General features: G+C 37.5%; 1 protein-coding gene across 2 annotated transcripts in view; it reads left to right on the top strand.

The window, feature by feature from the left end:
• Positions 1-19,040, top strand: part of GC (GC vitamin D binding protein) — a 32,263-nt gene extending 13,223 nt beyond the window's left edge. Inside the window, exons 4-13 of one of the 2 annotated variants that reach the window (XM_025887283.2) lie at positions 762-973; positions 2,111-2,243; positions 2,566-2,660; positions 6,114-6,243; positions 7,852-8,054; positions 8,794-8,923; positions 9,382-9,479; positions 11,301-11,433; positions 16,631-16,682; positions 18,876-19,040. In XM_025887283.2, coding sequence (XP_025743068.1) covers positions 762-973; positions 2,111-2,243; positions 2,566-2,660; positions 6,114-6,243; positions 7,852-8,054; positions 8,794-8,923; positions 9,382-9,479; positions 11,301-11,433; positions 16,631-16,660 — 1,164 coding nt within the window. In that variant the 3' untranslated portion in view covers positions 16,661-16,682; positions 18,876-19,040. Of the gene's footprint in view, positions 1-761; positions 974-2,110; positions 2,244-2,565; positions 2,661-6,113; positions 6,244-7,851; positions 8,055-8,793; positions 8,924-9,381; positions 9,480-11,300; positions 11,434-16,630; positions 16,683-17,815; positions 18,066-18,875 lie in introns of those variants that run through there. The other variant, XM_073891778.1, reaches the window with a different exon arrangement.
• Positions 19,041-27,739: the final 8,699 nt, after the last annotated feature.

The following is a 27,739-nucleotide window of genomic DNA, read 5'->3' as shown; positions in this document are numbered from 1 at the left end:
CATCAGGCCTCACACAAAGGACATTTAGATTCATCTTGATAAAGGCCTCTACAAATATCTGCTTGCTCAAGCCTGCAGAAACCATGCTCCAAAGATCTGATTAGAATATATCCTACACAATGATTATTCTTAGCCATTAATTGCTTCATCTGGCCCTTATGTAACTTCTAAGAATTTTAATCCTTTTCTCCCACCACCAACTCTGCAAATATCCATCATTTAAAACCTGACCTTCTGCACCACCTTAAAATAAACTACCAACCATGATCACTAATATATTTTTATTTTGTTTACATTTTATTTCATGTATTTGCTAAGTGTCACTTGACCAGAGATAAGCTCCAGGTTTGTAGAGACAGATCATAACAAAATAGAAATGGCACTGCCCTTTTTTTAAAAAAACACCTTCTTTCTCCTATTTGTTCAAAGCATTTTTAAAAACGTGTTGACTCTTTTCAAACTTTTTTTTTTTTTGAAAAGAGGTAATTAAAAAAAAGAGAAAAGAGAAAAACAGGAGATTTTTCAGGGAAAGAAATGGAAAAGGAATTCACTGAAAAAAAGAGATAAGGACAAAAAAGAGTTCCTAAGAATTCCTAAGTTTTGAGAGTCTGATGGAAAGTAGGTGTGAAGCTTTTGTCATGGACGGTTTGTTACTAATGAGAATTTTTAAACTTAAGACTAAGATGGTCATATTGAATGGAGAACTAAGAGCCGGGAAACTTCCATTTACGAGCTGACTTGTTTCTCTTCTCTCATTCTAGACCTCAGCATTGTCTGCTAGGTCCTGTGAAAAGGACTCTCCATTCCCAGTACACCCAGGAACTGCTGAGTGCTGTACCAGAGAGGGCCTTGAACAGAAACTCTGTATGGCCGCCCTGAGGCACCAGCCACAAGAATTTCCTACCTACGTAGAGCCAACAAATGATGAAATCTGTGAGGCATTCAGGAAAGATCCCAAAGACTTTGCTGAGCAGTAAGCTGCTTTCATCCTAAGTAAAACTTCAGGGCATAAAAATACCAGAAGTGTGTTGAATCTAACCCTCTATACAAACACCTCTTCTATAGCAACCTGGATAATTTCCAATAAGAACTTAACTCCTACCCAAGACTTTTCATCTCCATCAGTGCTAATTATCGTAAATGCCTTTCTCAGACAGAGATGAAGTCAACTTTCTAAAACCTCCCAAACTTAGTTCTATTGTCTAAAGCAGAATCACTTGGATTTCCTCTCTCTGTGACATTTTCAAATATTTGACAGCTATTGGGATCTTCTTTATGCGAGGGATCCTTGCACACTCTATCAGATAGATTTTTTCCCCCATTTTTGTTAGTTTTTGTGGTCTTCCAAGGCTAATATAAAAATATATAACCTGGTTACTCATGAATGTTAAACAATGAGATGGTCAAAGTTACATGTTCACTTATGTGGTATAACATGTCACGTTCACAACTGTTTCTAGGGATGTAGGAATAAAAAAACCTTAAACTTTTCTGAACATTAAACATTTAAAATGTGCACAGCAATATAATTCTGTTTATGATCATGGCAAAATACATATACAAAAGTCAAATGCAATGTCACTCAAATTGGCTTTAGAAGTTTATAGTTAAGGTCATGATTTTATAAAAACTCATTGGCTTTCCCATCCCTGAAAATTTTCAGAGAGCATTTTGCCCAAGATTTCAGAGTATCCAACAGACCCTTAAGGGCTTATGCTCCTAAAAATTAAAGATTTCAGCAAATAAGCAAGCCTACACATAGTAATTATCAAATAGTAAACTGGGATAGATCATGAAAGGTAAATGTATCTCATTTTAATTTGTTCAATCAACATTAATAAGCAATTACCATGGGCCATGCGGCTGTAGACACTAACTAAAAGGAGACAAATAGCCCTTCCTCTTAAGTAATCCACATGAAAATTTAAGAAATAAATGAAAATAGTGATTAAAATTGACTAGTATTGTAACCCATTCTTTAAATCCTTAGTGCTTTTCATATGATAAAACTGAACTAATGTAATGCATCCTTTTTCCATCAAAATGCCTATGAAAAAGTACATTCTGCTTCCCACCAATGTTTTGACCAGTCTTATTTCCCCCCCCACAGATTTATGTATGAATATTCCATTAACTATGGACAAGCCCCTCTGTCGCTCTTAGTCAGTTATACCAAGAGTTATCTCTCTATGGTGGGATCCTGCTGTACCTCACCAGGCCCAACAATATGCTTTTTGAAAGAGGTAGGTATCATTTTATTATGTATTTATGTTCTATTTTTTTCTTCTATTAATGCCATTCAACTTAAATAACGGGAGTTCAGATTCTATAATCAGTAAAACTTTCTAAAATGCCTCCTTTACATTTCATTCATTGGAAAAACAAACATAACCACCTCTAGGAAAGGAATATCAATAAGTTCCTTTGGTCAGAATTCAGTTTTATGGTAAAAAAAAAATAGTTTTGAGGTTTTCGGGTTTTTTTGTTTGTTTGTTTTTGCCATTCCTGAACACTGCTTTCAATGGATCTTGACCATCTAATAGAATTCTCTCACTTATCTCCTAGAGACTCCAGATGAAACATTTATCACTTCTCACCACTATGTCAAATAGAGTCTGTTCACAATATGCTGCTTATGGGAAGGAGAAATCAAGGCTCAGGTAAAGATTAAGCATCATCAATATGTTTAGCTGTTTGCTTCTATACTATCCATAATATTAGGATGCTCTAAGAAAATATTTGTAATAGAATATATACACCATAGTCTTATGTTCCTATAATTCACAAAAATACAGTCTAGTTCTTCTCTATGTAAAATCTGAATAAATAGGCTATTTTGTAAAACATGAGATTTGCTCTTAATCAACCTTTTCCACATGCACATGGGAAAACTGGTAGACCACTAGAAATTGTTTCTTCAGTATTCATGTTAGTATGTATTACAAACACAAACACAAACACAAAAACAAAAAATCATGTTTTTGTTCATCACCTGTTATTTCCTTTGCCTATTTTTTTTCCTTGGGATGAGACTTCCTGAATTCCTATTTGTTCTATGCAGTTTTGTGCTATATATAATGTGCATCTCTTAAGCTTTGTGAATGTATTCTAATTATTTGTAAACTCCACTTTAATTTTTGTGTGGCTACTGTTAACACTAGATTTTAATTTTGACAGTTTCTATCTTAACACAACTCAGACTTCTAGACTTTGCTCAGATTTATCTTTCCAGTATCTACAGTCTCTAATTCTTTTTACTCTGATCCACAAGCTTTTTTCCTCCTCTAATGGTAATAAATAAATAAATTAATTAATTAATTAATTAATTTAAAAAAACTGTTTTGTGCTGGCATCAGATCCTAAGGTTCTCTAGTGGTAATAGAAACTACTTTCTTAAGTTCTTTAAAAATAATCCTCTAGTAGAAATACTCAAATACTAAATGGCATTTTCTCTAGACCTTCCCTCTCCTTTTCCTTTTGCATTAAGATGGTGTATTTGGCAAATAGAACATAAGGATTTATAATGCAAAACCACCTATAAAATATATACCTATCTTAATTATTAATTTATACTTACATTAGTGTCTGGGAATTTATCCCAGGGAAATAGCACTGAATGTGAACGAAGACTTAGCTAATATATTGCTGCATCATTTCTTTTTAAATATGAAAAAAATCAGAGTCTTCCTAAATTTCCCTAGAATGGAGACTACTTCTATCAGTTATAGTGTATCCATATGAGAATGCCATATGGTTTGCTATAATGCTATTGTAAAAAGATATTTAATGAAAACTATAAAATACTGGCAAAAGAAACTGAAGAAGATACAAATAAATGGAAAGACATTCCATGCTCATTGAATGGAAGAATATTGTTAAAATGCTCATACTATTCAAAGCAAGGTACAGATCTAGTGCAGTCACTATCAATATCTCAATTGCATCTTTTGCAGCAATAGAAAAAAAAATCCTAAAATTCATAGAGAATGTCAAGGGGATCTATGTAGCCCTAACAATCTTGAAAAAGAAAAACAAAGTTGGAGGCCTCACACTTCAGGATTTCAAAACATACTACATAGCAATAATAAACAAGATGCTATGGGACTGGCATTAGAAAAAAATAGATGGACTAATGGAACAGAGAGCTCAGAAATACACTCTTAGATATTTGGCCAAATAAATTTCAGCAAAGGTGCTGTGACTACACAATGGGGAAAGGACAGTCTTTCAACAAATGGTGATGGGAAAATTGGATATCCACGTGCTAAAGAATGAAATCGAACTCTTACCTTATACATATATTAAAATTCAAAATGGACTAAACCTAAACATAAGGCCTAAGACTATAAGACTCTTAGAAGACAACAAGAGGGAAAGCTTCAGAACATTAGATTTGGTGATGATTTCTTACAAATGACCAAGAATAGACAACAAAAGCAAAAATAGACAAATGGTGCTACATCAAACAAATTTCTGTGTGTAAAACGATAACCTACAGAATGAGAAAATATTTGCAAGTATATCTAACAAGGGTTTGATATCCAGAATGTAAGGAACTTCCATAACTCAGTAAGAAAGTATTCAATTCTGTTTCATTGAGTTGTTTAAACAATTATTCAAGAGATATATAAAAGGCCAACAAGCACATGAAAAGATGTTCACCATCACTAATCATAAGAGAAATGCAAACCAAAACCACAAAGAGATGTCACCTCACACCCATTAGGATGGCCACTACCAAAACAAAAAATGACTGTTGGCAAGAATGTGGAGAAATTGAAATTCTCGTGCACTGTTAATGGGAATGGAAAATGGTACAGCCATTTCGAAAAACAGTATGGAATTTCCTCAAAAATTTAAAAATAGAATCCTATGATTCAGCAATATCACTTTTGTGTTCAAAGTAGAATCTCAAAGAGATATTTGCACACCCTTGTTCATTGCAGCACTATTCATGATAGCTAAGAGGTAGAAGAAATCCAAATGTCTATCGATAGATGAATAAAGCAAATGTAGTATATATATAGAATGGAATATTATGCAGTCTTGAAAAAAATGTCCTGTCACATGCTACAACAGAGATGAATGCTAAGGACATTATGCTAAGCAAAATAAGCAGTCACAGGAAGACAAATACTGTATGATTCCACTTCTGTGTAGTATCTAAAGTAGTTAAAAAAAAAAAAGTAAAAAGGTAGCTGTCAAAAGCCTGGGGTGGAGGCGATCAGTGTTTAATGGGTATACAGCTTCAGTTTAGCAAGATGAAAAGATTCTAGAGATCTGTTATACTTACAGATATTTACGTTTTTTTTCTTAAAGATCTTATTTATTTATTTGACAGAGAGACACAGCGAGAGAGGGAACACAAGCAGGGGGAGTGGGAGAGGGAGAAGCAGGCTTCCCGCTGAGCAGGGAGCCCGATGTGGGGCTCGATCCCAGGACCCTTACAGTAAATAAATTTAACACTACTGAACTATACACTTTAATAGTTAAGATGACAAACTTAAGGTTATGTGTTTTGCCACAATTTAAAAAGAATACTTAATACAGGAAATATTCCTGATATATTAAGTGAAAAAGGCAAATATATAAATAGTATAGCAGAGTATAATCCCTGATGAAATACTTAACACTTGATAAACCTTATAAAATGCTTCAGGGTTATAAACCAAAATATCAACATTTATTAATTCTGTGATCTAGGGCCATAGGTCTTCTTTCTTTTTAATCTGTAGTTTCTAAATGAATTTATAAACCATTTTTAAAAGTACAATGAGGGGCCACAAATATATGACATTGGCCCCATGAATAGGGACATTAGTGCTTTATTGTTCTTTTGGATCTAACATTTTAAAGGCATGCTTTGAGTAGGTAGACCTGGCAAGAAGAAAAGCTGCATATCAGTATTAAAACATAAAATGATTCCTTGGGGATGACTGAATTTTGAATAGTGGCTCTAGCACATGAGACCCATCACATACATAGCAGATTTGTTCCATGCAGCTTTTGAGGACAAAGAGTTGAAACTATGGTATTATTCCTCCAGAGTGTAGATTCATAATGAAACCAAGAAAACAGTGTGCTGAGCTAACAATTCATTTTTAACTGTTTAGCCATCTCATAAAATTAGCCCAGAAAGTGCCAACTGCTAATCTGGAGGATGTTTTGCCACTAGCTGAAGAGATCAACACAATCCTCTCCAAGTGCTGTGAGTCTACCTCTGAGGACTGCATGGCCAAGGAGGTAAGAGAATCCTCATCATGGGCCGTGTACTGAGTGGCAGGCACTCTGGGTTGCTTTTTACCTACATCAGCTCAATGAATCCTTGTGACATTTAAGTGTATTGTTAACCCCATTTTATAGATAAGGAAACAAGATTAACCAGGATGAATAATTTGAAGTCTTACAACTAGGAAGTGGCCAAGTCCACACACAAGGACAAGATCATCTAACTCCAGAGACTTTATTCTACCTGCACAGCCCAGTGCAGTTTAATTATAATTAAACAAGTTCTTAAGTTAATTCCTAAAACTTAATATTTAAACTCAATTCCTTGGAAACACTAGTCATATTTTTTTTAATTTTTTAAAATTTAGGTAATCTCTACACCCAACATGGGGCTGGAACTCTCGACCCTGAGGTCAAGAGCCACATGCTCTACCAACTGAGCCAGCCAGGCGCCCCACTAGCTACACATCAAATGCTCAATAGCATTGGACAGTATAGATAGAGATCATTTCATCACAAAGTTCTATTGAACAATATTGCAACCATTAGATTATTAGGAAGTGCTCATGTTTATACCTGTTATAACTGGGTCAATTTTTTTCCCACCATTTTTCATTTACCTAATCCTTTCAAGCAGATATGAATTTGAACAGTTGCTTTAGATAAAGGTTACTCTAAGTCTTTGGACCTCTTTAGAAATAGGTATATTGTATTGCGTGGTCTTCTTCCTCTAAGAAAACAGGTCTGTGTTAATAGGTGTTTTTCTATAACCTGACTCAGAACCTTTCATATATACCAGGTCAAGGCTTGTAAGCCTACCTAAGCCTTATTTTTTTAAATTTTATTTTATCATGTTATGTTAACCACCATACATCATATCATTAGTTTTTGATGGAGTGTTCCATGATTCATTGTTTGTGTATAACACCCAGTGCTCCATTCAATACATGGCCTCCTTAATATCCATCCCCAGGCTAACCCATCCCCCCCCACACCCCTCCCCTCTAGAACCCTCAATTTGTTTCTCAGAGTCCATAGTCTCTCACGGTTTGTCTCCCCCTCCAAATTCCCCCCCTTCATTTTTCCCTTCCTACTATCTTTTTTTTTTTTTTAACATGTATTACTTGTTTCAGGGGTACAGGTCTGTGATTCATCAGTCTTACACAATTCACAGCACTCACCATGACACATACCCTCCCCAATGTCTGTCACCCAGCCACCCTATCCCTCCCACCCCCAACCACTCCAGCAACCCTCAGTTTGTTTCCTGAGATTCCTCATATCAGTGAGGTCATATGATACATGTCTTTCTCTGATTGACTTATTTCGCTCAGCATAAGACCCTCCAGTTCCATCCACGTCATTGCAAATGGCAGGATATCATTCCTTTTGATGGCTGCATAACATTCCATTGTATATATGTACCACATCTTCTTTATCCATTCCTCTGTCGATGGACACCTTGGCTCTTTCCACAGTTTGGTTATTGTGGACATTGCTGCTGTAAACATTGGGGTGCATGTACCCATTCGGATCCCTACATTTATATCTTTGGCTAAGCCTTATTTTTAATGAGGCCAACCAGGAAACTAACAGTGCACAAACTCACAATTGCTTTTATAGCTGCCTGAATACACAGTAAAAATCTGTGACAACTTATCCACAAAGAATTCTAAGTTTAAGGACTGTTGTCAAGAAAAAACGCCCATGGACGTGTTTGTGTGCGCTTACTTCCTGCCAGCTGCCCCAACACCTGAGCTGCCAGCCATCGAGTGGCCCACAAATACAGACCTGTGTGACAAAGGGAATGCCAAAGCCATAGATCAGTAAGTAGAGTTGATCAGAGTAATTTTTTTCATGACGGTATTGATATTTACTAGCACTAAGTGACAAAGAAATGAAAGGTTTGCCATTTCTTCCCATTCATCTGTTTTCATCCAATGAAGAACTAGAATAGGCCATATGTTTCATATACCATGAGCTGCATAAGCTACAAGTATGTGCACATCCATGGCATAGAAATATTTCACAGATAGGTTGGATTAACAAGTCGGAAAATGGCCAATATTAGAGATCAGAATTTAGACTAACTTTAGACTAATGTATATTTGTCTAAATATTTTCATAAATGCATAGAGAGCAATGGAATAAGACAATGGAAGGATTGACACAAATCTACTTCCACAGAAAAGCCATTCACAGTACCTACTTGATGCTTTATGTAGTGTTCATTGTATTATGGCTACACAAAAGCTAGCTCCATATGCATTTGAAATAGATGTTTATATATAATATACACATATGTGTATATATAGTACACATAAAGCTTTAATTATTAACTAGTCAGAATAGCTCCAAAGCAACTACTAATAATTTGCATTTCGATGAGAATATTAATCCCAAACCTGTTGATTTGGAGTCAGTTTTACCTAAACCTTTTATTTCTAATTAAGATGCAGAAGCCAGGTGATCAGCCTTTATAACAGAGACCCAATTTCAAACATGACACACATACACAAATCTACTCATGTTAAAAAGTATTCGCTCCTTTCCCTCTCATGCCAGGTATACATTTGAACTAAGTAGGAGAACTCATCTCCCAGAAGTATTCCTCAGTAAAATACTTGAGCCAACCTTCAAAAGCCTTGCCGAATGCTGTGACTCTGAAGATGCTACAGGCTGTATGAATGCTCAGGTACCACTCGCTACATTTCCTTTACCAACCTTGGTAGAAGTCAAGGGTTGGAAATCTGTAGCTCATGGGCCAAATCGGACCCAATGTCTGTGCTGTATGGCCTGTGAGCAAAGAATGGTCTTCTATTTTTAAATGGTTTTTAATTTTATGACAAAAATGTGAAACTCAAAATTCAGTGTTCATAAAGTTTCGCTACAACACAGCCTTACTCCTCGTTTGCACATTGTTTATAGTTGCTTGTGTGCCATATTGGCAGAGTTGAGTAATTACAAAAGAAACTATATATAGGTTACAAAACCTAAAATATTTACTATCTGGCCTTATGTAGAGAATGTTTGTCAATATCTGGTGTAGATAATAAACACACATACTAATACATTAAACAGAATTCTGATTTAATGTTCTTCTAGAACAATGCTTCAAGACAAATAATTTTGTATGTAATTGTTTTCTTACAGGGCCCTCAACTGAAAAAGGAATTATCTTCTTTCATTGACAAGGGACAAAAACTATGTGCAGATTATTCAGAAAATACTTTTACTGAGTATAAGAAAAAGTAAGGGACTTTTCTGGCTGTTTTGTCTACATTTATCAATATTAGTTTGGTTTTGTGGTCTCAGAGTATAGTTGAGGATTAAGATGTGCTAAGTGAGCAACAGAAAGAAGAGGTGCAATCAAGAGTTTAAAAAAGTAGAATCTAGTATTTATGTAAGGAAGAAATGGAGTTCTTTTCAGAGGGGGAAAAAGTCATGTGTATCAGGTGAGGTCAACTAGAACACAGCCACAGAAGTATAAATTACAAGACCTGCAGGAACTTGATTCAAAAAAACACCAAATGAGCCCAGAGTTCATCAACATTCTTGCCCTAAAACTTATGTAGATGTCGCCACACATAATTGAACTGTAAAACTGCAGAAAAAGGTTACCTAACCTCGTGGCATATTGTGTCTGACAAGACAACCCAACTTTCAATCAAGTGTGATACCACCCATGACCAGCATGTATTCTTTACAAATTGAAAATAATCATCAGTAATGTTGTACAAGAGTCAATAGTCGTGTTTCTCAAGAGAAGAAAGGCCATACTAGTGAAATGAATTTTACTGGGTTCCTAACGATCCATGGCATTCCCACCTTCATTAAGTAGATTTCTTAGATCCATTTCAAATCATCTTGGTCAACATAGGCCTAAAGCAAGCACAGATAGAACTCCACAAAAAGAACTAAGAATTCCAAAAGTAGGTCGCCTCCTTCAATGACCCCCCCTGAAGCCTACTTTAGCAAAGCTCTAAAAGAAAATGAAAAACTGTGAAAGCCTTAAGTTCAAAATGCTTATTTCCCAATGATCAGAAAACAGCATAGAATAACATTAAACAGATAATACAAGTTTTGTACCCCAGTGTTTCCGTGGGCAACTGACAATTTATATAATCTCAATACATTAAAAATAGCAATGAAGTAGAATTGACCTTTGGGTTATGAAATCAAAGATTGAGACAACTGCATCCAGGTATTTGAAATCCTGCACAAGTGTACACACACATACCCACACTTTTTCTTTCTCCATTCTCTGAGTTCCTTCTGGGCTGACTTGCCTCTTCTTCCAGCTGGGACCAACTCTTTTCAGTAATGCTATTATGAGCAAACTAGTCCCCCTAACCCTCTTGTCCTTTCCCAGCATCCACCTTACTGCAACTAGATAAATTTGGGTTTCTACCACCTCCCATTGCCCACAACTAGGCTGGCAAGTAGTTCCTGGAGAAGGTCCTAAAACCAGGCTGAGTTGCCCATTATAAGAGTAGAGAGATACCAAGATTCTACAGACAATCCAGAGGACTCAAGTCCTAGTGCCATCTTAAAAACTAGATGGAAAGTTAATTGATAGTAGAGCTAAAAACAAGAGCCAAAGTTTCTGACCTTCTTTGTGTTTCTCCAACATAGCCAGTTGAGAAGTAGGCACACTGAGGGGGAATGTGTGTAAAATGAGAGAAGAGAAAAAGTATTAAGGTGGCATAAATTTCCATGAGGGAAATACTCTTTAAGGAGCTTGAAATCTAGCACTGGAGAGAAGATGAAAAGTCAGGAAGAAGAGGAGAGGAAGGGATCCATGTTAATATAACAGAGGAAACGAAAGGGGAAAGACTGGAATTCAAATCCAGCAACAAATTTTAAGTTTACTTTTAGGGTCTTAAAAGAGATGTGGAGATTTCATTTTCTGACCTTGAACTGAGTCGCTAAAAATCACTCCATGGATCCGAAGTTTAAGAGCAACTATTTCCATTTTTCTATTGTAAAAGACCTGAAGTGGGTTATCAGCTTGCATCAGAAAGGTTTATAAAATACATCTAGTAAAACCTTACATAAATATGGTCTTTCAGACTAGCAGAGCAATTAAGAGCACAATTCCCTGATGCCAGTGCCGTGGAACTCCAAGGGCTGATTGACAAGCGCTCAGACTTTGCCTCCAAGTGCTGTTCCATCAACTCACCTCCTCTCTACTGTGATTCAGAGGTAAGAAAATCTAACCCTCTACTTAGCACTGCACAGTATTTTAAGAATTTTACTCAGACTTGCTCATTCCTTTGTTACTGAAATGCTATTATGTGGCAGACTTTTCCTGACACTTTCCTGAGAAAGACAATTACTATTTCCTTGTTATGCTAATGTAAAAGCAAATTGAGGCAGTTGCAAAACTTTGTTGCCTATATTCATAAACCCTTGTGTTAAAGTACACTGCAGTGTTTTTCAAACTGAAGGTTGTAACATCAACACCTTTTTAAAATAAAAAAAATACGGTAGAAATAGAGTCCATCTCACACAGTAAGGGTAAATATTTTGTGAATTTTACTTCATATATGTACATGCACATAGGTATCAGTAGATAGAAATACTTTTAGAAACCTGGATCACACACCTTCTCTCAATTATGAGAATTTGATTTTGTTTTAAGAAAAAAATGCAACTGAAAATTAACGGTCACTAATGTTTCTTTAGAGTAAGAGGTTCTAAAAGTTAAGATGGAGTCATTTCTCATTACTAAATTTTTTTAGATGCTATCGATTTGCTTCAAAACTTTAAAAGCTAAAGAAATCAGCTTGGGTTCATCTTTCTTTAAATGTTAATAATGTTAATCCCCCTGCTCCTCCATTCCCTTTCCCTTATTCCTCTCCTCTCTAGCTTTCCTTCTGTCCCTTAAATGTAATTTGCATAGATGCCAGGTCATTTATTTTTTTACATTGTGCATGACAGAGGCATTTCCAGCCAGACTTTTTTTCTGTAGTCTGTTAGTGTATCCCTTTCACTACCTCTGAGCCTACTGGCTTTCTCCTATAAGCCAGTGTGAGGCAGGTACTTAGTGTCCTACCTTTATGCCGGCTGCAGGTATAGAGGAGGGGAGCCCAATTTAGGACACGTAGGTCCGCTGCAGATAGATCTGGTCATGCTCTGAGATTTTGTTCAATGTTTTAAGCTAGCATGTCCTCCATCAAGTCAGTATCTATCCTATTCCATGGGGAGAGGTTCTGTTGGCCTTTTTCAGCTATAGTAAGCCCACTCACATCCTCCATTTGACCTATTCCTCCCCAGCAGTCATATCAATTATTTAGAAGAGTCAAAAAGACAACATTTCATTCACTTTACTGCTAATTTGGTGGTATTAGTGATCATTCCAAGAACTGTGTTGTCTCCCGTTCCACTTCTGGAATACAGAGGCAGGGTTAAGAGCAACTCTATGCCAAACCAAAATATCTTCTTCCTTTGCTCACCTCTTTCTGAAGCTCATGATATTAAATTATTTTCTTTCTTACTCTGGCAGTGGCTGTTGAGATTTGGCTGATTTTACTATTGTTTATTTTGTCATGTGTTGGGGAAGAAGCAATTATGATCCATTCTTGACCTGCCATTTTTGTGTTTTTACATAAAAAGAACTACAGTGGTATATATGCTGCCGAAGCGAGCACAAAAAAAAAGAACTACAGTGGAAGTCAATATTTAGGCTGATAATTTAGTGTCAGTTAGAAGGCCTCTTCTATAAGCTGGACAAATTCATGTAAATTCTTGAAAGATCTTCATTTAGACCATGAAAGTGACAAAAGCTTAGTGTCATCTTATTCTATTATTTTTTCTATTTCTAGTATTCTATTAGAGCACATTTGAAAATATCTAAGAACTTAGTAGAAATTACAAAAGTTCAAATGTCAGAAAAAACTATAAAGATCATCTAGTAGAACTTTTCACTCCACTAATTCCTTCCAGAGGTCATTCAGCCCACACGTAAATGTCTATAATCAATTTATTTTCTCCTAGAGGTAGCCTATTTCACTGCCAGGTGGCCTCATTTATGAGAGCTTTCTTCTACAAGTTAAGCCACAGTATTACCCTCATGATTTCCACTGACTGGTCTGGTTTTCTTTACCAGCTAGAAAATGTCTCTCTTCTCAATAGCAGCTTTTATACCTAAAATGGCTTTTTAAAAGTTAGCCAGGTCTTAAGTGATACATCTGATAAAGGGTTAGTATCCAAAATATATACTGAACTTATAAGTCACCACCCAAAAAGTGAATAAGCCAATCAAAAAATTGAAAAAAAAGTCTATTCATGTCTTCTGCCCAAGAAGCCATATGGATAGCCAACAGACATATGAAAAGATGCTCAAAAAAAAAAAAATCACTGGATATCAGGGAAGTACAAATCAAAACTACAAGGAGATACCATCTCACAACTGGCTAAAATCAACAACACAAGAAACAACATGTGTTGGCAAGGATGTGAAGAAAGGGGAACCCTCTTGCACTGTTGGTGGGAATGCAAGCTGGTGCAGCCACTCTAGAAAACAGTACAGAGTTTCCTCAAAAGGTTGAAAGTAGAACTATTCTATGACCCAGCAATAGCACTACTAGGTATTTACCCAAAGGATATAAAAATATTGATTCGAAGGGGCACATGCACCCTTATGTTTATAGCAGCATTATCTACAATAGCCATATTATGGAAACAGTCCAAGTATCCATCGATGGATGAATGGATAAAGAAGATGTGGTATATACACACGATGGAATATTACTGAGCCATAAAAAAGAATGAAATCTTGCCATTTGCAACATGTTGGAGCTAGAGAGTATTATTCTAAGTGAAGTAAGTCAGAGAAGGACAAGTACTATATGATTTCACTGCTATGTTGAATTTAAGAAATGAAACAAATGAGCATGGCAAGGGGAAGAAAAATAGTGTTTCTTGGTTTGCCTCTAACTATGGAGAATAAACTGATGGTCACCAGAGAGGCGGTGGTGGGGGGATGGGTTAAACAGATGATGGGGATTAAGGAGCACTATGTGATGAGCACTGGGTGATATATGGGAGTGCTGAATCACTATACTGTACACCTGAAACTATTATCATACTGCATGTTAGCTGGAATTTAAAAACTTAAAAGTTAGGCAAGTTTGGTCTCATAGTACTAATATTTTAGTGAAGTTTTATTTGTTTTTGCCTGTATAGCACCTAACAAAGTCCTAATTAGTTTGCCAAACTGAGCTACATCACCTTGTTTGTTGTTCTGCTTAATATCCTGGGAGATTCTGATTTCTCTTCTAATTTCTACATTCACACCCTAGAGCCAAACCTATTAGCCAATCTTGTTTGTAGCGATTTTAAAGTTAGAACTCCAGATGAAGAGCAAAAGCCTATTCTTTAAATTCTGCTGAGAAATAGATCATGTTTATCTTTCATGAAAATTCAAGCCAAGTGAGATTCTAAACATAAAAATTGGAGGAGTTGGATTGCTACAATATTTTGGTCATTTTCAGCATTAAAACACTTAGCATAAAACAACTGAGCAGTCCCTTCCTTTACTACTAACCTGCAACAGCTGAATTAGGTTGCCTTATGCCAGAAAAATAAAACTACCTCACTTAGAAGTTGTTACCAAAAGATTTTGCTGAGTCTCACTCAATTATTAAAAGGACTAAGTTGTTTTTTTTTTTTTTACATTCTGTCAAAAAGCAGCAGTTTTGTAACCCTTCCCGACTTTTTGTTATCTGTTTATCCATATACACACTTTCCTTTTTGACATCATACAAGACAAACTGAACAATTGCACACAACACATGCTTCAAGTCCATTGCTTCTCTTTTTTTGTTGTTGCTTTTCAGATTTTTTTATTATAACATATGGCCATTTAAAAACGTTGTATTTTCAATTACAATGATGAAAAGGCAGGCTTACAACGATGTTCTTGCTTTATACCCAGCAAATGTAGAGCAGTGCTGCTGCTGAATAGCCAATCTTTCAGAAACCTGCTAGACAAGAGGGGGACAAATGGAGTGGAGGCACTTGCACACATGTGATTATTTGGAGCACTGGGAGAGGAGACCCTCTGCAGTTTGCATTAGCCCTTTAGATGCTCTTTCTACGCTAATCTCACAGCTAGGTTAATGAGCTGGCCTCTGGGACTTCATGTTAGAACAGCACTCACTTTGATTCTCAATGCTTGGTGTGAGTATTTGTCCTGTCACTCTGTAATATTTGGGATATAATTTATTAAACCTCCTTGCCCTATATTTTTTTTGACAGATGTTTTTCCTTTAAAATAATGCCCATCTACTACATTGACTCCAAGTCATTTATATCCAGGGATCTACCTCTTTCGACCATTCTAAATATACTTGGCACAGCCGCTAGAAGAATGGCAAAAGGCACTTCTGAACCAGATTAAATCAATGTTTCATTAATTTCAACATGGCCAAAATCTTCTCCTTAAAAACCTCCTCTTGTGTTTCCTAAGTTTATGAGTATCACCACCATTCACCCATTGTCTAAGATAACAAGTGATCCTTGATATCACTTTTCATATATATCCAAATTCCAAATCCTACCAATTTTTTCCTCCCAGCCCTTTAATATTTACTTAAACAGGTTGAGGCACAAGCAATAATAAATCCTATCAGTTCTAACACCTCAGTATCTCTATCTCCCCACTTACTTCTACATTATTGGTACTTAAGTTTAGGCAACCTTTTGCCTGCAGTATAATGTCCCAATTGGTCTTCCATCTCCAGTCCCCCCACTTTCCAGGCCTCACACCCACCCTCATCTCTATACAGAGGTCAAAATAACCTTTGTAAAACACAAAATAGTTAGTACATTCCTCTATCTCCATTGCATCTAAAGTTTTGTTTTGTAATAGAGTTTGGACCCTTGACTTCCTTTCCAGTTCGATCTACCATTACTGCTTGTTCCTCCTGCTTTGGTTCTCCTGAACTACTTGCAATTTTTCAAGTACATTCAGCTTGCTCTGACCTCAAGGATTTTGCGCATAATGACTCATCCCAGATTGCCTCATGCTCACTCCAACCTGGATAAATCTTCCATCAAGTCTCAGGATTCAATTTAGGCCTCACCTACCTCCTTTGGGAATCCTTCCCTGGACTCAAGCTCTTCTGTTAGCCCTTACTATTCTGGGCACACCCAGTAATTGGCACTTATTAACTATTGTCCTCTCTTTCTTGTCTATTTTTCCTGGAACACTGTACATTCTAAGGGCAAAGACAGTATAAAACTAAATAAATGTGAATGCTGGCTCATAAAAAGTTTACTATAAAGCTACATTTTGACAAGAATCTTTTTCCCTAAGCAAGGTTCAAATTTGTGTATACCTCCTGCAACAGTCCTCAAAATACTTTATGACTTAGATAACATTTTTTCATTTCAGATTGATGTTGAAATGAAAAATATCCTATAGTCCTGATGCATGTGTGTATTAGGTAAGTATAGTTTAAAGGCAGCAAAGAACCCAGATTTGTATTTTAAAAATCTGAGAACAATTTGAATAGTCTCCTTTCTAACTATCATCTATTCAGACTCATTTTACAGTGAAAATATTAAGCCTATGGAAAAGTTAAGGTGCTTATAACGCATAGACACAACCAACTTCTGACCTATTTAGGCCTAGAATCCAGGTCCCCAGCTTGGTACTATATCCATTACAACTTCACATCTACGATAATGACAACATGGAGATCATTTCAGGAATTTTGAGACATTCAAAGTTTAAAGACTCAGTTTAAAGACAGAGTCCATCAAGTCTTAAAGACAACAGGGTTCTTAGGAGGAAAGAGACATTTTTCAAATTAAAGCAACATGTTTGAAGTATTATCACTTGCTTATTTTAGATATTACACTTTCACCCATTAAAAAATGTGTGAAGATGTTGAGCCTAAAGTAGAACCCCATACCTTAAACCAAAGGTGACCTCAACTCTGCACATTACAAAATTATTCTCTCCAGATTTAATTGTATTCATTTTAAAGATATTACTTTTGAGATTAAAAGTGATGAAAACAATCATTTAGGTTTATTTCAGACCTTCATTGAACAGAGGTTTTTAATGCTGTAAGACTGTTATTTTGCTGATTTATTGACAACATTCCTCAAAATGATATGGAAGCAAAGATCATTGACTAAGGAAATTAAATCATTCCATCATATCCAGGCTGTCAATGTAAACTCTTTGAATGTAAAATGGTAAAAAAGAAAATTAACATCCTGAGAGGCAGGACAATGGGGTTGGTCATGGAAACTTTTGAAATCACCCACTCTACATTAGAACCCCCACTCCAACTATCTTTGTAAGCAAGTTATTATACTCCTTAAAGCTCAGTTTCCTTTTCTGTGAAAAGATATTACAGTATGTTCCGCCTTGTTGTAATGATGAAAGGGAGGGGATGTGTAGAAATGCCTAGGAAATGGCAGTCCTACCAGCAACATTGCTGCTGTTGTTTCGACTACGTATAACGTGAATCTAAACTCAAATGAGTTTCCCCCAGATCCATCAGTCTTTTCATGTTTTAAATTGCTCTAGAATAGATCCCTTTTCTTCTAAGTTTTCTCTTCCTAGGGGCACATACTGTTGAGTGTGAAGCAGTTCCTAAAACCGTTAAACCAACTGTGGCTGGCTCTGCATTCTATCTCAACGAAAGCCTGTATTTCGGCAGATGGAGGAGCTGAAGCCTTGGTTTCAGAGGGTTCTCATCCTTAAGTACACCTCCAATTCAGGGCTTCCAGCCAACAGTGTGTTGCAGTTTCATTCTTAACTAAAAGCATATTATAAACCGGAGTTGTCCTCTTGACCGTTATTGGTCCCCTTGATCACTTTCTTTCTTCAAGCCCCAAAATTGACTGTGGCATACCTCACTAGAGAGAGAATTATAGTCTCCTGATAAATCCCACAAGGCCAGTTAGCTTCTTCCTTCAGCTTTGGAAAGAGTGTTCCCTGGGTTGCCAACAGATAAAGGAATAGGCTCCCATTGCAGACTCAAGTTGGATAGAAAACACTACCAGAATCACACTCAGCATAACCAGGTGCTTACACCGTGAGAGAAACTAGTGAGGAAAGCACAAACGGGTCTCCCATCTCAAAGGCATAAACGCAGGACAACGAAAGATGGAATTTCTTACACTGTGCAAACAGAACTATGGTATAACTTTGCTATCCAGTCTTGGTGGGTTTGGTAACCAAGGTGGGGGGGGGGATCATATTTGATTCATTACAAAGTAGAGGGGGATTTGACAAAAACTCACTGTGTCACTAAAAAAAACTATTCTCTCAATCCCATGACAAGGGAGGCTCATGTGCTATTGGTTGCTGCATTTTTTTGTTTTGGCCATAACCATTCATTCTGCGAGCACAAAGTTACACACAACATTAATTCAAAGAAAGAAAGAAAAGCTATGATGTACCTTAACATAACAGTGATGGCCTCCTACACAGGTCTTGGGAATTTCTTACATTTTTATTCTGGACCCATCAGGTGGGTCATTGTGGATAATATGTGTCATGTTAGACAGGTCTCTCTTTTAACATAAAAATAACCAGACCTTATAAACATCTGCTGAGTGGTATTACGATTGTTGCCCATTAGCAGTTTTTCTAACATTTATTTTCATTATTCTCATAGATCTGTTGTTGGAACCACCTGGGAATATCTCATGGCCTAACCTAAGCAAAACCAGAGCTCCTGGGGAGACCAGTAGGATACTCCCTGCTTTTTATCAGCTACATTTTCTTTATACAACAAGTTTGATAATTTACTATAAAAAATAAATATAATGCAGACCATAAATTTTCCTGAGGATGTTACAACGCTGATCTTCAGCTCTGTCCCTGTGATTTTCACAAAGATGCTGCGATAGGCAGCCCCAACCTCACGAACCCCTGCTTTTTTCTAGCTCTCTGCTGTGTCTTTCTGGAAGATTCACAACATTAAGTATCCACTTTCAAATTCCCAACACCCTAAGTTCCATTTCTTGATTGCTTCTCAGGCTTAATAGGTACCATTAAGGAAAAGTTAGCCAGACTTCTATCATAAATAGCCTGGGATAGTTCACTTCTTAAAGAACCACCACCACCATCTTCCTGAGAACAACTTTGTGCTCCCAGCTTCAGGTTGTGTGGCATTAAGTAACAGCTGCCTTGCATAAAAATCTCTGTGGTCTGAACATTTTTATCTTTGCTAAAGATGACTCCTCAGAGCAATTTATTGGATCAAAATTCTCAACACCTGATTTCAGCTTAATTCAATTTACCACATGTACACTGTAGAGGATATTATTTCTATGTGCTTTCTTTGCTCAGGGGAAAAAAAATCAATGTTCTAAGTTGACAGGTTTTATTTTGAAAAAACGATCATACTTTTAGAATAAGCACCTCTCTGAAACCAATACAAGCCAAGGAAACCTTCTAAAACTAATTGCCTGAAGGAATTTACATTTATCTCATGGTAGATGTAGAGTTATATGGTAGAGATGAGCATATTTTAGAGCTAAAGATAAAGATAAGTGGAGTCCCATTAACCAAAATCATCCCTGGTCATGCCTCAAGATTCTAAGTCTTCTCAGCAGAAAGAATTTCATTAACTAAGCCGAGGTCAAATACTCAAGACTTCAGCTGCCAGGAACTGGGAAATAAAATGCTTGTCCCCTTGCAGCTTCTGTAGAAGGTTCCAGTCTTACCTCCCACAAAGATTCCAAAATGGGAAATTAACCTCAAATAGAAAAATTCTTCAGATACCATGAAGGAAAAAAAAAAAAAGGCAACAAACTATGCACTACATATTTAGTTATTTTTTTACTTCCAAAAGTACCTTGCTGAAGCTTCAAAACCAACTCTGGGATGTAAACATCATTGATAAAAATAAGAAGAGAATGAAACTCCAAAAAAATGAGTGGCCCACAGTTAACAGTGAAGAGCAAAGCAGAGACTTAGCCTTCAAGTCCAGTATGCCATATAAGATTAATGGGCATACTGGAAGAATGTGTTCCCTGATGAAATTAGTTCTGGAAACAATATAATGTATCTCCCTTGAAGAGTCACAATTGACTGTGTACAATTTAGTATTCCCTAAATTTAACCACTGACCCCTTTTTCTTTGGATATCACCCAGAATTATTGCTCTGTAAGATTAATCTTGGAAAATTCTGCTCCGTTCTTGAGAAATTACATTTACAAATTGTTCATTAACCACTACAAACAAGCCCGTTTTGATCAAGCATTTTTATGCCTGACCAAGTAGAATGGAGTGTTTTTTGTCACTAAGTATTCGATAAATATTACATGATGGGTTGAAGTAGTGCTTTCATGGTGGAATATATTTATATACTGGAATATATTTATATTTATATGCTGGAATATATTTTCCAGCAAGCTCTGAACAACTTTCATCGGTTTCTTTTATATTAGGGATCTCTGACCCAAATATACCATCATTCTAATACAAGTTTTAGTTTTAGACTTTATATGCATAGTTTATATGCATTCTACTCTGGGTAGAGTTTTGCTTTTAAGGCCTTTGGTTGGATGAGGCCTATGCACATTGTCAAGGGTAGTAATCTCCCTTACGTAAAGTCAGCCAGTGTTTGATGTTAATCACATCTACAAAATACCTTTACAGCAACATCTAGACTAACATTTGACTAAACAAATGGCTGCCATAGCCTAGCCAAGTTGACCCATAAAGTTTAGCCATCACACAAAACTTCTGTAACTTGCATTGTCCTTTACGAGGCTTAATGTCTTTCCAATTGTAGTACTAACTCCCTGTGTTTTTCTAGATGCCTAAGTCATTCCACAAGTGATTCCTAAAGGATCACCTGAGATCATCACCTTAAGTGGTCTACACAGGATTAGTATATTAATGCCTTTTCCTGGAAATGCTTAAAACAAACAAAGCTCCTTTTTATGGAGATTTTAATTTAAAAACCTAACAAGAGGAAAGCCTTTCTATTATGTCATTTAATTCAACAGCAATATGCTCTAATGAAACAAGAATTGAGTCAACTTGACAGTTTACCCAATTTCCAAATAGCTAAAAATAAACAAGAAGGCTTAGAAGCTTGTGTTTTTATGACTCTGGTCTTCCTTCTGTGTACCTCTCCCCACCACCAAAGCCTCACCTTCACCCAATCTATAGACCAGTGATTCTCAGAGATTCGGGTTTAATCAGTCTTGAATGGAACCTGCTGTGCAAACCCCTGCACATCATGCTTTAGAAGCTTGGCACATGGGGCACCTGGCTGGCTCGGTTGGTTAATCATCTGCCTTCGGCCTCAGGGTCCTGGGATCAAGCCTGGCAGCCTCGGGCTCCCTGCTCAGCGGGGAGTCTGCTTCTCCCTCTCCCTCTCCCTCTGTTCTCTCTCTCAAATAAATAAATAAAATCTTAAAAAAAAAAAAAAAAGCTTGGCACCCTCACCCAAATTAGAAAAAGAGAAGCATCTGAAATCAACCAGTAAAGGACCTGTTGGTTGGCTAAGTGGTTATACTGGGCAAGGGTGAATTTCTAATATCACTTGCCCTCTGTCTGCCATTGCATTATGAAAATGCTGTCGATTATGGAATGAAATTTTTGTCTCCCATTAAAGAAAACCCAGTCATAGATAAGTCAAAAGATGGCCTTTCCCAGAGGCTATTTCTTCCTTGTCCATTTCTTCCAGGATCTGAGATATTCTTTTCCCCCATCAGGACAAGAAAGTACCTAATTATTCCTTCCACTACACACACCACCACGAGTCTCCTCATTTTATAACTAATGCTTTTTGGCAAATTCTAGTTTGCAATTAACGATAGTACCTACTTACCCATCTTGATTCTCCCCCAGTAAGAAAGTTTCCAACAATGAATTAGGTGTCTTTTCTCATGCTACAATCCCAGAAATACGGATTTTGCAACCCCTTATGCTGCACCATGAAAAGCCTCCGGAGGGCATGCCTGTTTCAAATAAAAATATCTTTGCCTCCACCTTGTGGTTGACAGGCCTAAATGCAGATAGCTGTGCAGAAATCTATTCTGAAATCAGATTTTCATAAAGTGGATGGTACCTGATCACCTGTAATATGCTTACTTTGTGCTACAGCTGTACTTAGAACAACGTGAAAAGCCAAGATAACAAGGTATAGAATTCTCAACCTTTATTCTCAGAGATTTCAACGAATGTGTGAATTGGCAACTTTGTACACAACAGACCAAATGATCTGTCCAAATTTTTCCTTTAGATCCTGAGAATGTTTAAAATTTTAAGAAAAAAAAATTAACCCATTTTTCTCTCTGAAAAGATAGCATCAATGATGGAGTAGAAGTACCTAATATTAAACTCCTGCTAAGATTAGGTAAGAAAATGTAAGAAATAATACAATACTTCACGTTGCACACACTGTGTTGTCAACAACCGACCTCTGTGCTTCGGAACCAAATTACAGCTGGAAGACAGAGTTTGGGATAAAGAGGAACAGCAGCTTTATTGTTTTGCTGGGGAAAGGAGGAGGCAGCAGGCTACGGCCTTCAGAAACTGCAAGCCTGGGCCCTTGGGTGGCTCAGTGGGTTAAGCGTCTGCCTCCCGCTGGAGTCATGAGCCCGGGGTCCCGGGATGCAGTCCCGCATAGGCTTCCTGCTCAGCCCGGAGACTGCTTCTCCCTCTCCTCCCTGCTTGTGCTCTCTCTCCCTCTCCCTCCCTCTCTCTCAAATAAATAAAATCTTTAAAAACAAACAAACGAAACAAACAAAAACCCTGCAAGCCCTCCCAGGGCAAGGGGCTGGGCGCTTTTTGGGGAAATACAGGATCTAGCGGGTTTCAACAGGAACTGCGGTTGTGCTGCCAGCCTTAGTCGTTTTCAGGGTGGTACCAGGTTCCTGAAACAAAAGGCTAAGAAAGGAGGAGGGGGGAAAGGTTACTTTAAAATAGAGCTTCTCTGAGTGCTTGGTTGAGCGTCCAAAACTTTATTTCCGCTCAGGTCAGGAACTCCGGGTCTCGGGTTCAGCTCCGCACTGAGCAGGGAGTGAGCGGGAGATTCTTTTCCTCTCCCTCGGCCCCTCTCCGCAGTCACTCTCTAAACAAACAAATAAAATCTTTTTTAAAATATCGAGCTTCGTGAGAGCACTGTTGCGGCTGTTTTGATTTTTGTTCAACTTTATGCTTTTAAGCGGTTTCAGTATTACTTTTTCAAAAACTTTCCCGTCTTATCTCGTCCAATCTTCCTCACATTGACATGAAGCAGATAATTCGGGTCCTGATACATCTAATTTACAGGTAAAATGGGCTCAGGGGGATGAACGCGCGCTAACAGCAGAGACCGGCCCAACAATGCGGATCGTCTCCTAAGTGCCTTCCGAAAGTCAGGTTTAGCAGGTACGACCTGGCGACGGTGCGTGCCACGGATCTATTGCTCCGGAAAACGCCACCCTGACAGGGCAGCTGAGAACAATAGCAATCATTAAAAATTTGCTCACGCCTATCAGTGTTGACGGAGCTCGGGGTTCCTCGTGCAGTTGCGATCAGGCCGTGGCTGGGTCCCTCCTCAAAGCGTTTTCATTCACGGAAGCCGCCCTGGGATGGAAGCAACCAACCAACCGTGGGGCTCCTTGAGCATCTCGCTCCTGGCGCTCTATTCACGTGGTCCCCGCAGGCAGCCTCAGGGCAGCCAGCGCTTTCCCGCCGCGGCTGCACATTGCCGCCGCGGCTGCACATTGCCGAGTTTCCCAAGATAGAATGGCGGAAGCTGTCCTTTTTAATCAACCCCCAGAAGTCAGGCAGCAACCTTCCCACTGCGTTCTAGCCAACAGGCGGTGCAAAGACCCCACCAGCTTCGAGAGCAGGTGAGATAGACTGCAATTTTTGATCAATGGAGTATCAAATAATTTGCAAACGTTTTAAAACCGCCATCAGTACAAGATTTTTAGATCAGCGTATTTGTCATTGGCAGTGGTTGTGCAGAATATGACAAAGCGCTCCGAAGGCTGGGGAAATGATGTAAATAGGAGTCTAATCCAAATATAGATTTGCTGACCAGAAAATCACCAACATTTTTAAAAAATTACTTTCTATATCAGTAATCTGAGGACTAGTTCATAGAATATATTTAGGTATAAAATTAGATAAAAATAAGAAACTAATATAAACTCAGAATAAGGCCAATACTACTACAAACTCAACATTGAAAAAAGTGAATTCCAGTCTCCAATGAGTTTTTGTCATCCAGTTTATCATATTTGGTTCCTTGTCATTCATATGTTCCTAATTATGATGTCTAATACACTCAAACCAACAAATACACTCAGTTGTTACTCTAATTTCTAATAGATGGTCTCTATGTAAAAAGCAGAGAATTACATAGTGATACATCATCAGTTATTAACTCAAAGACGGCAATGATGAAACCTGTGATTAATTTTGTTCAAGGATTATGTTTGCTGAATAAGGAGGGTACAACGTATTTTATGTAACAGTTTGTCAGATGTATTTCAAGCCGTCAAATATTTAGACATGTGCTCTGTGGGCCCCCACTTGTACGTTTCCCCCTGGGCTAGCAGTTCCAGGTCAGGTCCGTATCTTACAGGTACTGCAATGGATCAAGTAGGTGACTTTTTCCCTTTGCCCCACCCCCCACAAAAACACGAAAACAATACACAGCCTCATTCACACCGGCTTAACAACAAATTTCCCCCAGGCTCTTCAGCATGGTGACTTCAAGCAAGCTGCTGGTACTCTTTCCTCCAAGCCTGGAAAACTATAAATGTGAAGGGAAACTAAAATGATTTGAAGAACTAACAACCATACTAACAATAGTTATGAGTATCTTTGGAGAGTCGGAAGGCTGGGGAGTTCCTTAAAGGCCGTCTTGATCTTGGGAACACAGTGGGGGAGAGAGGTTGATGGGAGTGGATTCAACCTTGGGCAGAGTAAGGGGAAGAAAGCTTCTAAAATCTGCTCAGGCATTCAGAAAAGTTTAAAACGCTAATAAAATCATAAGAGATGGGCTGAATAAGTGAGAAGACAGTCCATGCTCTTGAAGTGCATGACTCACTATCACAAAAATATCAATCCTCTTCAAATTTATCTATAAGTTCAATGAAATCCCCCATTAAAATTCCAGGTGAATTTTTTAAAAAAATTCATTCAAAATCCCTTATTTGAAAATGTATGTAGAAATTTAAAAATCTACAAGAAAGAAGTCTAAAAAAGGAAGAGTAATGTGTGGGAACATACATAAACAGATATATAATACAAAGCCATACAAATAATAAATAATATAATAACATAAATAGGTAAGTAAAATGGAATAGAAACCCAAGCATATATGGGAACTTAAAACTATAGTAATGGCATCATAAATCAATGTGAAAAGGTTGGATTATTTTGTAGATGGTGTGGAATTTTTCTTCAATGTGTAGAAAAATTAAATTGGAATGCTATCAAATAGCATATGTGAAAATACAAATGGACTAAAATCTTTAAGGTAAAATTAGAATACACTGGAGTTAATAGAGAAAAATGTAAGTAAACATATTCATAAGGGGTCAGAAACATCCTCCTTCAAAAAGGACAAATCATAAGCAAAATCGTGATATATTTGTAATTCTAAAACCGAAGAGGCATTAAAATTTAGAAAACAAAACAAAATCCACAAAGAAAAAAATAAAATGCATTAATCAAATGGCCAGGGGAACCACAGGGGATTTTTAAGGTAGTGAGGTTATTCTGCATGAGTCTGTGATGATGGACAAATGACATTATATGTTTGTCAAAACCCACAGAACTGTACAACCCAAATAGTGAACCTTAATGTATGCAACTTTAAAAACATCATTTATGAGGTCAAAGATCACAGGAAGGAATGCAGACTGTGACAAGAGAATTTAACTGTATTATAAATGTATGAACAACTTCTCCAGAAGGGTTAGGGGAAATGGTGTCAACCTACATAACTTTAGAAACAAATGAAGTCTGTAAGGCTAAGGGCAAAAGGAATTGGGCAAAAGCACTGTGCTCCAGTTGATAAAGTTATTTCCCATGGGGATACTTGTTAACAACTTTGATACTGCTACACATGTGTACTGGAACTGAATAATTAGTAAGTGGATGGAAGATAGTAGGAGCCAAGTTTCTCACTATTGGAATGGACATTTACAAATAAGCGAGGGGAGGAGGCTGAAATGATCCACGTGGTAATGGAGTAGAGTTGGAGACATCAGTAAGAACTCATGTTTAACTTAAGATGGCTACAGATGATTACACACAGAAATATTTATGGATGTGTGTATACAGACTGGGTTTAGTATACACACATGCATGTGCTTGCGCTGTCGGCAGAGAAGGCCTAAAAGAAATGATAACCCAGAAGCAATGAACATACCTGGCACTCTGACCTTAGTTTCTAATACCATTCTCGCCAATAAAAGGAGCTAGGGATTGTTGGAGAAATGGACTGTTAATATTCAAAATAAGCCTAGAGTATATTGTAGTATCAGGAAAAATGGAAGTGCTCAAAAAAGGGGGAAAAAAACCCACGAAGATTGGGGTAAGTCAGTGGGACACAGGAGCCAATGTAAGGAGTTCTCAGTGGTCAAAGCTGGAACAAAATAGATATAGTAGCATTGGATTATAACCCGAGGTATAAATAAATGTCCATGAGTTAGTCCATACTAATATAAATAAATGACTGTGTAAATTAATAAATGAGAAGAGACAAAACTTCCCTGCAAAAGCATTACAAATGAATTATGCAAATATTTGCCCCCTAAAAGAGGGGGAGCATAAGTCCCCACTCCTTCTACATGGACACTGCATAGTGACTTTCTTCCAAAGAGTAGATTATGTAAAAAAGGAAAAAAAAAAAAAAGATCTTACAGGAAAGAAACCTGAAAAACACTGCTTTGGCCAAGTAATCAAAATCAACATCAACAATCATAAATCATGTTGATAGAATGTACCCTTGATATGATAGAATGAAAATGAAACTTGACTTCTGTGGCCTTCCTCCTAAAAATCTGTAAACTCAATTTATTAATGAGAAAAACATGAGACAAATTCCAAGAGAAGGACACTCTATACAATATACCTGGGCCCGTACTCCTTAAACCTCTGTCAAGGTCATCAAAAACAAGAAAAGTCTGAGAAACCGTCACCCCGAGAGGAGCCCAAGGAGACATGAAGACTAAATATAATGTGATACCTGGTTGGGATCCTGGACCAAGAAAGGGTATGAGGTAAAAACGAAGGAAATCTAAATAAACTATGGCTCATTAATTCTAACACGTGCATCATACAAATCTAAGATGTTAATAAGGGAAACTATGTGGGAGTGGGGCAGGAAGTATGGGAACTGTACTATAGGCTCAGCTTCTCTCTAAATCTAAAACTGCTCTAAAAAATAAAGCCTACTGGGCGCCTGGGTGGCTCAGATGGTTAAATGTCTGCCTTCGGCTCAGATCATGATCCCAGGGTCCTGGGATTGAGTCCCGCATCGGGCTCCCTGCTCCTTGGGAGCCTGCTTC

The sequence above is a fragment of the Callorhinus ursinus genome, unplaced genomic scaffold (assembly GCF_003265705.2).
Source record: "Callorhinus ursinus isolate GAN/ISIS: 27379988/994484 unplaced genomic scaffold, GSC_fseal_2.0 scaffold4, whole genome shotgun sequence".
Taxonomy (NCBI): Eukaryota; Metazoa; Chordata; class Mammalia; order Carnivora; family Otariidae; genus Callorhinus; species Callorhinus ursinus.
The sequence above is the reverse complement of the archived record's forward strand: the minus strand, read 5'-3'. Positions and strand labels throughout refer to the sequence as shown.